The sequence below is a fragment of the Hemiscyllium ocellatum genome, chromosome 9 (genome assembly GCF_020745735.1).
Source record: "Hemiscyllium ocellatum isolate sHemOce1 chromosome 9, sHemOce1.pat.X.cur, whole genome shotgun sequence".
In the NCBI taxonomy this organism is placed as follows: Eukaryota; Metazoa; Chordata; class Chondrichthyes; order Orectolobiformes; family Hemiscylliidae; genus Hemiscyllium; species Hemiscyllium ocellatum.
Genome location: NC_083409.1, coordinates 30,759,769 through 30,773,760, shown reverse-complemented (window position 1 = coordinate 30,773,760; position 13,992 = coordinate 30,759,769). Strand labels below are relative to the sequence as shown.

Genomic DNA, 13,992 nt, shown 5'->3' with positions numbered 1-13,992 from the left:
CTGCCTCTATGGCACACTAAACAAAGCTTATCACTGTGCTTAGGTACATGTGACAACAATAAACCAAATCAAATCGAATGAACACCAAGTTTCAGCCCTCCTACGTTTAGCACATTCAAGGCTTCACTTGGAAATGCTCGTTGCTAAATATCCTGCAATTGCTAACACTAACAAATGTGTATGTACAGCGCTATACCAAAGACATCCCCCCAATTAAACAGCAGGGTCATTAGGGAATCCCTTCCCAATAGCACTGTAGGGTGTTCCCTGCAGCAGTTCAAGGACACAGCTCAATTCCAACGCAAGGACAGCCAGTGAAGCTCACATTCCTGTGACTGAGTATTACACAAAAGAACAACTCCTACCTTTCTGGAGAGTCTGGGTCGAAACAGGTTTTCCTCACGTCAGTAATCGAGGGGTCGCAGCAATCCCCATCGTCAAAGTCATCCAGGATGTTATTACACTCCATGTTGCAGACCCCGTCTCTCCTTTTCCAGACGTAGCACCTCCCCAGGAACCGACAGTCCCCTCCATCGTAGCCAGTCAAGGGATGGTCGCACTCGGGGTCACAGTGGTCATTGCCGATCTTGCTCTTCTCGCAGTTGACCAGGATGACTCGGTTGCGGAGGGTGGTGTTGAGGACCTCGGCGACGCTGAGCTCCCACGTGATGTTGTACCTGCCGAAGGCCCTGTTCAGGGCCTGGTGCTGGAGCTCGATCTGCTCCCCGGTGACAGTGGGGTTGCGCCGCTGGTCATCATGAACATTGACTACTCGATAGCGGATGACCTTCTTGTCCCGGAGCGGCCAGTAACCGTTGTAGTTGCCAATGACATCAACATTGTCACAAACAGTCAGGCCACAAGGCAGAGGGCTCAGAGCAGACGTCAGTTTGGGCCGTGGAAGAAGCATCAGCTCCCAGCTGGGGTAGTGACTGTCCTTATCCGGTATCCATTGGTCTTCTGTTTTAGAGAAATCTGCCTCCAAGACCAAGGAAGGATCTCCCACAGGAATACCGTGACGATAACTCCACGTCAGCTCTTTCTGAGACTTTGCGGTCTTCCACAGGGTGAAGCTAGCTAGGTAACCACGGAAACTGTGCCCATCCTGGGAGTTGTCCCCGCCGATCAGCAATGTCCTGCAGGAGCTCATAAAAGCGCTGTGCAGATCCCCCAGCTGGCCACCGGAGGCGCCGACCCTGGCTCCATTGATGTACAGCATCATCCGCCGGCCATCGTAGGACACAGCCACACGCGTCCAGCTGTTGGCATGGTAACGCTGGTGGGCAAACACCACGGTGGCGTTCCTCGCTCGGTCTGTCCGGAGCAAGAAGAAGAAACGGGGATTCCTCCTTCCAGAATGTTCCACTGACTGAATGCCAACCATCCAGCCCTTCTCACTAAGTGAATAGGAGCAGTTGTCAAAAAGTCCTGCAAGAAAAGGCAAGAGAAAATGCTCTTACACCGAAGTGTGGTGGGTTGGATTAGCAAAGGCAGCAGCATGTGCTACTCCCTGTCCAATGTTCTCACCCATGGAAGAACATGCATTCACATAGCATCTTTCACAACCTCAGTGCTCCAGATACTGGCTTTAAATTAATTCTTCCCAGATCCAACAAGACTCAGTGTAAAAGAGCAAGCTACCTGTACACATGCAATTCCCCACTCATGCCTCAAAGTGCCTCACAGCCCAAAAGCCCTTCTTGGGTGGACAACGAAGGAAGTACGGCAGCTCATTTAACACACAGCAAGATCCCACAGCTGACCTGCTGTTTACCGATTGTGAATGAGGGATAAAGGTCGGCTAAGATGCTGGAGGATGCTCTCCTTAATGTGTAGATCTGTGCAGCTGAGATGGCTGGTACCTCTGTTTAAGGTTGGCAGCACCTACTGCAGTGTAGCACTCCCTCGGTACTCCATGGCAGTGCCAGCTGAGATTTTGTGCCCACATTTCTGAAGTGACATGAACTTAAAACCTGTTAACTGAGAAGCCAGGGTTCTACCACTGCGGGACAGCCAACCACACAGGAATGTAATGCTGGCATTGACAAACACTTGGCCTGGATACACAGAAGGACAATAGTCCCTCTGGCCTTTCCAAATTCAAGTTGCAACTGGTGTTAGCAGCTGGCAATGTGTAATGAAAAGGTGGAAAACCCCCAGGGTATAGGTTCACTATAGTGACAATTATTAAATTCATTTGAGCTCCATCATTACAAGCCTTTCCCAAAACTGCAAAGAAGCAGACTTTTGCAGAGAGTCATCGAAAGCTGGGCAAAGATTCTGCCTTTAAGGGAGCTTTTGAAAACCTGGCATAACAGCAACTTCTCCGTCTACGTTGCAAAGACCAAATGCAGTTGCCATTCTTGCCATCCGATGTTTTGGAAGGTTGGTCATGTTCCTACAAAGACACAGATGATAGCAACTAAAACAATTTTGGGAATCAAAGTGGAAGTAAGGAAATTCATTCTTTTGGAAAAGTGTCTGAGGTGGCCAAAGCAAAGCCTTGGAGTTAATGAAGAATTTTGATCCAAATTGCTGTCTCCAGTGATGGACGTGAAGATCAAGGGACAGCCGGTAAAGAAAGTGTAATGATTGTAAGTAATGAAGGCTAGCCCCCTTGCATTTAGTGAAGAGAGAGGCCATGCAATGAATTAAAAACTGGAAAACCCATTGAAGCAGAAAATAAGGAGGCACTGAAGATATAATGTCTTCGGAAAACAGTGAATGATGAATGTGTGGAGATGGGGGACCATTCGAAGCAGAAAATTAAAATCTTGTTTGGGTCAAATGAGTCCCTTCTTTGAACAGGATATCCCATACAATTATATCCTTCTGAAGAAAATGATTCAATTTGACTCAACTCTTTAAATCAGAAGTCAGTGGATTTATATCCTATTCCAGAAAGTACTCACATATTTTTATATGACATGTAAGGTATAGGTAGATACAGAAGTTTAAAGGTTAAGCCTGAGAAGGGAATGGCTGTATTTTGAGTGTCCTTCAGTGAAAGCTGTATGCTGAGGGATTATTACCTGCTGTTTGTAGAACCTTTCAACAATAATTGTTCATGATGACCAACGCAGCCTGACATACTGTGCGATTTGAAAAGGTACATTGCAAATCTGAGACGCATGGACTTACTCATGACATCTCAAACGTATTCTTGTTACAAGGTATTCCACCTCTGTGCACCTCATGGGAAGCCTGTGTTTGACTTCAGTTACACGCAGAGACGAGAGATATCAGTACTGTTTATCTTCGAGCATTTGAGATTTTTGCGGTGGTGTTGGAAATTAGCTTTGAGAGAGTAAAGAGAAACGGTTTCCACTGGTAGCAATGTGAGTAAGCACAGGACCCAGATTTCAGAGAACTGGCAACTGAACCTGGGGCGCTGTAGGCGAAACATTCTTTCAACAGCAAGATGTTATGATGTAGAGTGCCCTGCCTGAAACTATGCTGGGAGTAGACTCAGTTGAAATTTCTGAAAAGGGGAGCGGACAAAGAAATGAAGAGAAAAAGTTTGCAAGGCTGTAAGTAATGGATAGGGGAGTGGGATGAATTGGATAGTTGTTTCACAGATTTGCTGCTCTGCTTATCACCCATTTCATTTTAGGATTTGCAATGGTACATTCAAACCTGAATACTTGAGGAGGGCTCTTGTAGCACAGAGGTAGTGCCCCTACCCCTAAACCAGCAGTCCCAGGTTCAAGTCCTATCCTGCTCCAGAGGTACAGAATAATCTCGCTGATCACAAAGATACCTACAAAGTCATGGAGAAGGACAGACCGTTAGTGTGATAGTCGTGGGAGAGGAGTAAGCATTTGCTTTAAATTAAATGTCCTATATATGAGCCTGTTAGAGCGCCATGATGGCTCAGTGGGTAGCAATATTGCCTCACTGTGCTGGGGATAAGCGTTTGGTTCCAGCCTCGGGTGACTGCCCATGTGGATTTCCTCTGGGTGCTGTGGTTCACTCCTACTGTCCAAAAGATGTGGTGGTTAGGTGGCGTGGCCATGCTAAGTTGGTCCATGATGTGCAGGCTCAGATAGGGCTGGGTCTGGCTGGGATACTGAGGTTTGGTGCAGACTCAACAAACCAAATGGCTTCTTTCCTATAATTCTATGACTGCCAACAAGACATCGAGGGATAACAGAAAACATGGATTGATGATTCCTGTATGTGAAATCTAGGGAACAGGGAGAAATGCAGAGAGCTCAACTTTAGTGCAAAGAGTGTGAACCACAATGTGTAGCCTGGACAACCTTAGAGATCTGACTGGTGCTCAGCAATCCATTAAGCTGACAGCAAATACCATGACACCATAGATAAGGTCCCTCCTCCTGCTGCTGGGTGTTGCCTGGATAGGTCAATCGAGCTCCCTCCTTGTTATAATTCACAGACGGCTACCTGCTGCAGAAACAACTTTCGACGTTTCTGGTCCAAGCTTAAATTCCCTGCCGTACACAAAAGTGCACATTGCCGTGCTCTTTATCCACCTTCTACGGCCCTCCTCTCTCCCTCTCTCTCTCTCTCTCTCTCTCACACACAGCTGGGCAGAACCAGAAAGTCAATACCCTTTTAGGAGTCACCCACTCCAGAACGGGATGAGGTGCAGTCTACTCCGTCGGAGGGTCATTAGCATTTGCCATTCTCTTCCCAAGAGGCTGGGTGATTCGAAATATTTGGGGCTGGATCAGACTTATCTTCACCCATTAAGACAGTCAAGGAATGTGGGAGCCAGGACTGAGAGTGATGTCCAGGCCACAAGCACACCCACTGGGTTTTTATTGAATGGGGCTGAATGAATTAGGCCTGAGCCCGTTTTTCATTCCACTGTGAAATCCACCAAGACCAGGACTGCCCACTTCATAAGTTATTAACAAGGTGACAAGGTGACGGGATCAGATTGCAAAGCTCAGGCTGCATTCACCATAGAAGTGGGGCATGACGCCCATCGCACTTTTCCAATGGCCAATGAAACTCCACACTCTGTTTTTGGTTAAAGGGAGGACTTCATCTGTATGTTCCAACTGTGTTTTCTGGACTGAGCACCTCACAAGTTTTGAAACCAACCCACCCTCAGCAATTTGAAAGCCTCTATAATCCTAATTTGCCTGACGTCCAATCCCAAACAATTAAGAGAGAAGCACAAAATGAAACGTGACAACCCTGATTTCTCTGGGCCGAGAGGCAGGGACAGCCCCCACCCTCTGCCCACAGAGCGATCTCAGGACTCGTTCACCTCTTCCAGCAATTTTGAACTTGATTGTTGCCAAAACCTGGGTTGTTACATACCAAATACCCACAACAACCTGACACATAATCAAGTCATACAGCATGGAGACAGACCCTTCGGTCCATCTCGTCCATGCTGGCCAAGTTTCCCAAACTAGATTGGTCCCACTTGCCTGTGTTGGCAGTCAGTGCTTGAGGGACAGGATAAAACTCAGACTGCTGTAGCTCTGATTTTCACATCAATTTAGTGCAGCTCTCAAAGCACAACGGAATTATCCCATAAGCTTCACCCACAGCTGGAAACAGATTAGCCGTATTCCCACTGAACACCTGCCCTCTTTATAAAGGCTATTTCAGATATGCCATGGTCAGCCAGTTTGGGACAATGATCATGGGCACTTGATCATGTCCTGCTTCAGAGAGCTGAGCATAGAATCTAGACCGACACTGAGGGGCAGTACTGAAAGAATGCTGCAATGTACAAGGTGTCATTCTTCAGAGGATCTCTCAAACAGAGGCCAACACCTACCCTCTTGCATGGACACAAAACATCACATGTCAAAGAAAAGGAAGGAAGCCCTCTTCATGCCCCAGTCCAGCAGCAAAGAGAGGCTTTTTTGAGGCTTGATCTTATCTCTATTCAAGATGGCTCCCACAGGACAAGAGCAACTACTGCCCAAAAAGGACTGCATCGCTGTGAACCTGTTTTTGAACATCTGGAAATTGCAAACAGTGACTCAGAAACACGGATTCTTGCTTCAGTGATGAAATAATAGTTTGTCTCACTACTTCTCATGCTACTTTTAGCCATGACATGGAGGTGCTGATGTTGGACTGGGGTGGACAAAGTTCAAAATCACACAATACCAGGTTATAATCCAACAGGTTTATTTGGAAGCACTAGCTTTCGGTGCCCTGCTCCTTCAGCAGGAGCTGTGGAGCAGGACCATAAGACACAGAATCTATAGCAAAAGATTAAAGTGCCATGCAACTGAAATGATATACTGAACAAACTTAGATTGCTGTTAAGTCTTTCATCTTTTAGAATGGATTGCAGGTTTTGGTTCATTAATATGTCAATTAATATGTAAAGTTTGGTCCATTAATATTTACATATTAATAAATCGAAACCTGCAACCCATTCTAAAAGATGAAAGACTCAACAGCCAGCTGGATTTGTTCAATGTATCATTCAGTCAGTCACATGAAACTAATCTTTTGCTATAAATTCTGTCCCTTATAGTCCTGTCCCACAGCTACCTGATGAAGGAGCAGTGCTCTGAAAGTTAGTGCTTCCAAATAAACCTGTTGGACTATAACCTGGTGTGGTGTGATTTTTTCTTTACTTGTAGCCTGGTAGCAGAAGGTACTGGTACTAGTGGCTCCCAACAGTTCTGAACGACTCAGCCCGGGGTGAAGTGGCTGCAGCTGGATAAGCCAAAAGGAGAAACAAGGAGGTCTTTTGCCTGGCATCAGGCCTGTGGTCTTGTTACTCTTCCCCTGGCATCCTCTGAATGCCAACTCCAGACCGACCTTGTCCTCCCACCTGCCTTTTCCAGTCCCCCCAGTACTTCCTCACACTGTATACACTGTTCCCCCACCCACCCCCACCCCCTCCCCATTGATGTCATACAGCTATCGAAAACAGAGGAGCTTTCCCCCCAGCTTGGCTGACCAGGCAGGGTTTCCCCTTTAAGCAGGAGAGCCGAGGCTTCCCTAGAATACTAGCGGATATAATAAAAGCGAGTGAGTCATAAAAGATCGCAGTATGTGAATCTCACCCGGGACGCACATTAAACAGGTTTCTCTCTGCAGGTACAGTCAGAGCTGGCAATTCTAGCCCCTTAGTGCAAGCAATTCAAGATCTGGTTTCTCTGCGGTTAATTATCCAAACATAACAAACCGTTCCCAAGTAAGGCCTCCCATGTTTACAAAACAGATTCAGGGCGAACCTACTACAATCGACCTCAATTCATCAGCGTCTGGAAAGCTCTCGAATCCAATACCAGGGGTGGGAGGCGAGCCAGGAAATGTGTTTTCAATTGGCGTGCACTGAGATGAGCTCAAACAGGATTTCAAATAACTGTTCCTGCAGCACTCACCAGTGTTGCTCTTATCATGTTAATCATCGCATACTTCCCATGCAAGAGCGGTGCACCGTCCGTACAGGGACATTAGCCTCAGCAAGTTACGTTCCCTCCTTTCATCGCAAGACTAATGTAACTTGACCCATACAGAAGTGCACAGTCAGTGTTTTGGAGATGCCGGTGTTGGACTGGGGTGTACAAAGTTAAAAATCACACAACACCAGATTATAGTCCAACAGGTTTAATTGGAAGCACACTAGCTTTCGGAGCGACGCTCCTTCATCAGGTGGTGTGGTCTGAAAGCTAGTGTGTTTCCAATTAAAATTGTTGGACCATAACCTGGTGTTGTGTGATTTTTAACTTTGTACAGTCAGTGTGTCAGACAATGGTCCTCACATAACAAATCAGCAGTCAGTCAGTCAACAACACTAGGTATTGTGCCCTTCACCTTCATGAGGTTAGCAACAGCCAATCAATGAGGGACTAACCTGCCTTCTTGACTATGAGCATACATCGGTGACTTGATATAACGGGAGGACCTCTAAGGCCACTCGACAGGACAGTCAAGAGTCAAACCGTATCGGTGTGATGACACCTACAGCCCAGAACAAGCTGGGGCAGGTTTTATATCTTTAAAAAAAAGGACATTGCTGTCAAAGTCTTAACTGGTTCATCAAATCTCACAGTTTCCCGGTCACAGATGCCAGATTCATTTCTTCCACTGTTCATTTTTTTTCCAAAATAAGCAGAATTCAAGTTCTCAAAATGTCTTCCATTCTCAAAGAACTCACTTTCGCTGGAATATTACACCCAGATCTCTGTGCTCCACTCCACACCATTAATGTGCCCTGTACTGTCTTCACCCAATACATTATGAGGCAATGTGACCTGTATCTGATTGCTGGAATTCCCCTCCCCATGAGTACAGCTCACCCCTCAGTCTACAGTGGACAGTGTGTTCACTCGAATATTTAGTGATGGTCAGCCACTACTGCACTGGGTATCCTCATCGTCAGACAGCAGCGCTGAAGAGCGGGCACAGTTGGGAGGCATAACCGTGGAGCTAAATACTGGTCATTCACATAAGTGCCACATTTGTGAAGCTTAACGATATAGATTCCTTGTTTTGCCAAAGATAGACTGTGTGTTGAGGTGTGTGGAATTAATGAGGTCCACATTCAGTTACTCTGGCAAGGAACACATGTTAATAAAAATTGCAAAGGGTAGGAGCACTATACAAGGGCTCAGTAGGCAACTGCATTGTTCCAGTGTGGCTCAGATCCAACTCCACGCAGGAAACCACCCAGCTTTGCTCCTGACCTGGGTTCAGGAGAGTACTGGTAGAGAGGCTTCTCGGATGGAGGACAAGTGGGGATACATATGATACACACACCTGTTTGCACACATTAGGCAAGAGCAGTATTGGCCTCTTCTACAATGTCTCACTTGCTGGAACAACTCATTGCTCACAGATTAAGACTGCCCAGTTGCAAAAGGAGACCTCCCCACATGTATGTGAGATGTCAAGAGGAAGATGGGTCAACACTTTCAGGGAGTGGGTGAACTAAAACACAATGAAACAAAGTGCAGGATCAAGAACTAAGGATATGACCTCATGATGTGGGAGCAGGAGTAAGCCATTCAAATCCATTGAGTCTGCTCTGCCATTCACAAGATCATGGCTGATCTGATTATCCTCAACTCCACTTTCCTGCCCCCTTAATTCCCTTACCAATTATGAATCTACCTCAGCCTTGAATATTCTTAATGATCCAACCTCAATGGTAAGGAGTTCTACACAATCACTACCCTCAGAAGAAAGTTGTAGAACCCCTATAGTGCGGAAAGAGGCCACTCGACCCAGCGGGTCTGCACTGACCCTCCGAAGAGCACCCCACCCAGACACACACCCCAGCCTCTCCCTGCAACCCTGCATTTCCCACGGCCAATCCATCTAACACGCACATCTTCGGGCTGTTGGGGGAAGCCAGAGCACCCCGGAAGAAACCCACACAGAAACAGGGAGAATGTGCAAACACCACACAGACAGTTGCCCGAGGCTAGAATCGAACTTGGATCCCTGGCGCTGTGAGGCAGCAGTGCTAACCACTGAGCCACCGTGCAACCCTTACTCCTCCTCACCTCAGCCTCCTTAAATGGGCAGCCCATTATCTTGAGATTCAAACCTTTTGTACTAGATTCTTCTACAGGGGCCACTCTACTTTGGTTTCTCTTCCATGTCAAACACAGAGATCCAATAATAATTTCCAAAACTGATTATAAAAAAAAAGTCAATTCCCCAACTGAGCTAACAGTGGAGGAGTGAATTGGTTGACACATTCAACCATTCAAAAAAGGAAAAATTAATCTATACCTAAGTGGTCTACGGTCTCTCCACTCTTCTCACTTTTATCAGACAAGGTTCCATTAACAGTGAATTGCTTAGTAATCAATAAAACATTGACCAGCACCTTTAGATTCAATGACAATAATACATTACTCCCTATGTTTCCGGTTGACTCTTCTCTCAGGTTGCCTGCATCAATGCTCCTCTTGCACATTAAAACAGGAAGCAAGATTAGCTCCACTTCCTTTTCTCGCTTCTTGTGAGGTCTAGAAGGGGTCTGCAGAAGGACAACTGATATCCATTATTGAAAGGGTTAAATCATAAGGGTGGCTGACTGGGTGTCCTTGTGGGTTTCACACCAGAAGATGGAATAATTGAAACTGACAGCACTTAGTGCATTGGTGTGGAAAGAGTATTGAGTGTGCTGCATATTAGAATGGGGCATGGAACCTCTTGGAATTCTGAGCTTTTGCATATAAAGTTATAATAGGGGTTCCATTCAATTTTATGCTGGCATACGAGATGGACCCTACTGAACTTGGAACTCTCTGTGTGCATTTTGGGTCATAGAAATCTCTGTCCAAAGAAAGGAATTCCTTTCCCTATTTGATCTGAAAGTAGGTTAACTAATCCTATTAATGCCCCGGCAGCTCCTACTCACAACGCGTGCTGTAGCTCCCTGTCAAATACACACCGCACCAACTGTTCACTCCAAAGAAAATGCATTTCCCTTTTCTAAGAAAATTGATTTCCTTACTTTACCTGCGACACTTTCGCATTAACTTCAAGACTGGTGTGAACATAGCACTATGTTTCTGAAGCATCTTTGATATCACTACAAAAAGAGACATATTTTTAAACTGATTTCACTTGCATGCATCAGGACAGACATAAGAATGCCAAATTTCAAAGGGGGCTGCAATTTATACTGCATAAGAAAAGATGCTGATCAGTCGACTCTGATTAGTTGATATGTGGCCATGGAGAATGTGCCAGGGAACAATCACTGAATTCCAAAAAGGCATAATGCCTGGGCAGCTCCCTGTGTATGAATATACATATATATATCGCTTCAAATAAGCCTCAGTGGACCACATTGGAAGTCTAAAAATCTTAAGTTAGTTTTTGGTATATCATTTACTCGAGATTGATTACAGAATCACATTGAACATTAGACATTATGTTCCAAGTTTTGCAAGCACAGACTGGTTGAGTGCAGTCAGACTTCTGACTATTGCAAACAGGAAAAGGAATGTGTCATTTACCACAGTCCACCTGTTAAGATGTACATCCTACATATCCTGCACCAGAAATTCATAAACCACACAGAGTCACAGTCATACCCTTCGGTCCATCCAGTCCATGCCGACCCAAACAAAATTAGTCCCACCTGTCTGTGCATGGCCCATATCCCTCCAAACATTTCTTATTCGTGTACTTATCCAAGTGTCTTTTAAATGTTGCGACTGTACCCACAACCACCACTTCCTCTGGAAGTTCATTCCACACATGAATCACTCGGTGTAAAAGAAATTGCCCCTTTAAAACTTTCTCCTCTCACCTTAAAAATATGCTACCTAGTCTCAAAATGTCCCATCCTAGGGGAAAAGACCTTTACTATTCACCCTATCCAAGCCCCTCATGATTTTATAAACTTCTATAAGGTTAGCCCTCAACCTCCCATGCTCCAGTGGAGTAAGTCCTTATAACTCAAACCCTCCATTCCCAGCAACATCCTGGTGAACCTTTTTCTGAACCCTCTCCAAGTTAAGAACACACAGCAGGGTGACCGGAACTGGGCACATTACTCCAGAATCAGCCTCACCAATATCTTGTACATCCTCAACATAACGCCCCAACCCTTATACTCAAAGGTCTGAGCAATGAAGGCAAGGGTGCTAAGCATCATCACTTGTTTGTATCCTGGTCTAGGCAGAAGGCCATTCTGGGGTGACCCAATGGTTAAGCAGTTAGCACTGCCGCCTCACGGTGCCAGGGACCCAGGTTTGATCCCAGCCTTGGATGACTGTCTGGGTCGAGTTTGCATAATCTCCTCATGAAAATGTGGGTTTTCCTCCAGGTGCTCTGGTTTCCTCCCACAGTCCAAAGATGTGCAGGTCAGGTGGTTTGGCCATGGAAAATGCAGAATAACAGGGATAGGGTAGGGGGGGGCGAGTCTGGGTGGAATGCTCTTCAGAGGGTGGGTGTGGACTTGTTGGGCTGAATGGCCTGTTACCACACTGTAGGGATTCTATGATTCTGGCTCAATGGCACTGACCTTGCTGAATAAACCATATCTCGTGAAAGACTGAAAGAAAAAAAAAACAAAAAGCTTATGCAATTGGGTCAAGTCACTCTGAAAATAAACTCATCTCTTTTCCATTCATTCATGCTCTAAATAACGTCACATCATTGACAAATTGGAAAACAAAACCATGCAACCCAAAAGGTGCTGCAAAGTGCACACAGCCAATGAAGAGCTATTGAATTGTAGTCACTATTGCTATGGAAACATGACATTTGCTCACAGCGAGCTCCCATAAAACAGCAGAAATGACCCGGTCACATACTTTAGTGATGTCTGTTGAGGGAACAATATTAGTCAGGGTCCTAGGGAGAACCTCCCTCCTCCTGTTCAAAAGGGGCCAACTTATGTGACAGACAAGACTCCGCCTTCAAGCCTCATTCTAAAGACACCATTTTGGCACTGAAGTGTAACACACCGTCAGCGCTGCAATGTGGTGTCAGCTCACATTATGTGCTCAGGTCTCTCAGTCCCCCTTAGTTCAGTTTCTTTAGTAACTTTTGTGAGACAGTGACTGACACCTTACCACGGAAGTCAAGTCAGACAGCTGATTAACCAAGAACCCTTGATATCAGAAAGTACTTCATTTTGATCTCTACCCTTATCGTGTTGGCCTGAACCTTCAACAATTATTCTTTTTTTTTAAGCTCAGACCCTTTCATATTAAAGAATTTGCAACAGAACTGTAACACCCTTTCTGTGAGTGAAGGTCACAACCTCCCAGGTGGCCCTAATGAATGTCAAGGACAGACTCAACTCAAAATAAAACCTAGAGGAGCCCAGCTTTCCAATTCTTCTTCCATTTACATTTCTTCTTTTAAATGCTTTCACATTTGCACTCCCACATCTGTCTGGCTTCAACTGCACTGATAAGGAACTAGAATCCCTACAGAGTGGAAACAGGCCCTTCGGCCCAATAGATCCACACCGATCCTCCGATGAGTAACCCACACAGACCCATTCCTCTACATTTACCCCTGAGTAGTGCCCCTAACCTACACATCTCTGAACACTATAGACAATTTAGCCAATTCACCTGGCCTGCACATCTTTGGATTGGAGGAGGAAGCTGAAGCATCCAAAGGAAACCCACGCAGACACGGGGAGAACGTGCAAACTCCACACAGTTGCCAGAGACTGGAAACGAACCCAGGCCCTTGGCTAACCACCAAGCCATCATGCTGTCCAAGCTTCATGTTTAATTTTACCATTCTGAATTAGCATTCCAAAACGTTCTTAAAGCAGGAGAGGGGTGGAAAAACTAAGGAAAGGACAGGATATGTAATGTATGAAGTTCTAATATAAGCGCTGTTGTTTACCATGTATTCTCAGTTTATTTGGAAGCATAAGCAGAGAGCTCCACTGGACTAAGGAGTCTTCAATGGCCTGGCCCCAGATGCCTTCCAGAGGTAGCAAATGGGCTGCCCCTTGGGACCACTGCAGTCCCTGGGGTGAAGCTGCCTCCACAATGATTCTGATGTTTGAGTTGCTTGGCTAATGTTGTGGACCAGGCCAGACACCCTCAAGGTATTTTAAGAAGGCAGCCTAGAACCTAACCTTTTCCTTATTTTAAAGGTGGATGTGAAGTGAATGTTCCGGGGGAGTGGAGGTCCATCGACAGGGATGAAAATACTCCTGATCACATCAGCTCACCGGTGGGCGGGTTTCCTGCCCTCCCAGCCGCTGGAGATGAAAAATAGGTGGCAATAATTCCCCATGTGGAAGTCAGAACGGTAACCTGGTGACTTCAGCCTGCTGTGCACTCTTCCAGCTTTGGACAACGGGCACAGCACTTCAGGGCACATTCAGCGGGCAGGAACTGTATTGACCCACCCCACTTCACACCCATCCAGCAGGACCCCATAGTAAAAGCTGGGTGCCGATAACCCTCTACCGAACATGCCTGGCAGGGCTTACCCAGACTGCCTGGCCTTGCAAGATGGTACCAGTGCCAGGAATGGTGGGAGGTCGTGGTTGGCTGTGGCAAGGGTAGTAAAGTGACAAGCTAAGAACCACAG

At 46.0% G+C, this 13,992-nt stretch overlaps 1 protein-coding gene across 1 annotated transcript in view; it reads right to left on the bottom strand.

The window, feature by feature from the left end:
• The window catches only part of LOC132818488 (pappalysin-2-like), a 487,615-nt gene that overhangs the window by 354,213 nt on the left and 119,410 nt on the right, over positions 1-13,992 (bottom strand). The window contains exon 2 of the mRNA XM_060829547.1: positions 366-1,428. Coding sequence (XP_060685530.1) covers positions 366-1,428 — 1,063 coding nt within the window. The remainder of the gene's footprint in view (positions 1-365; positions 1,429-13,992) is intronic.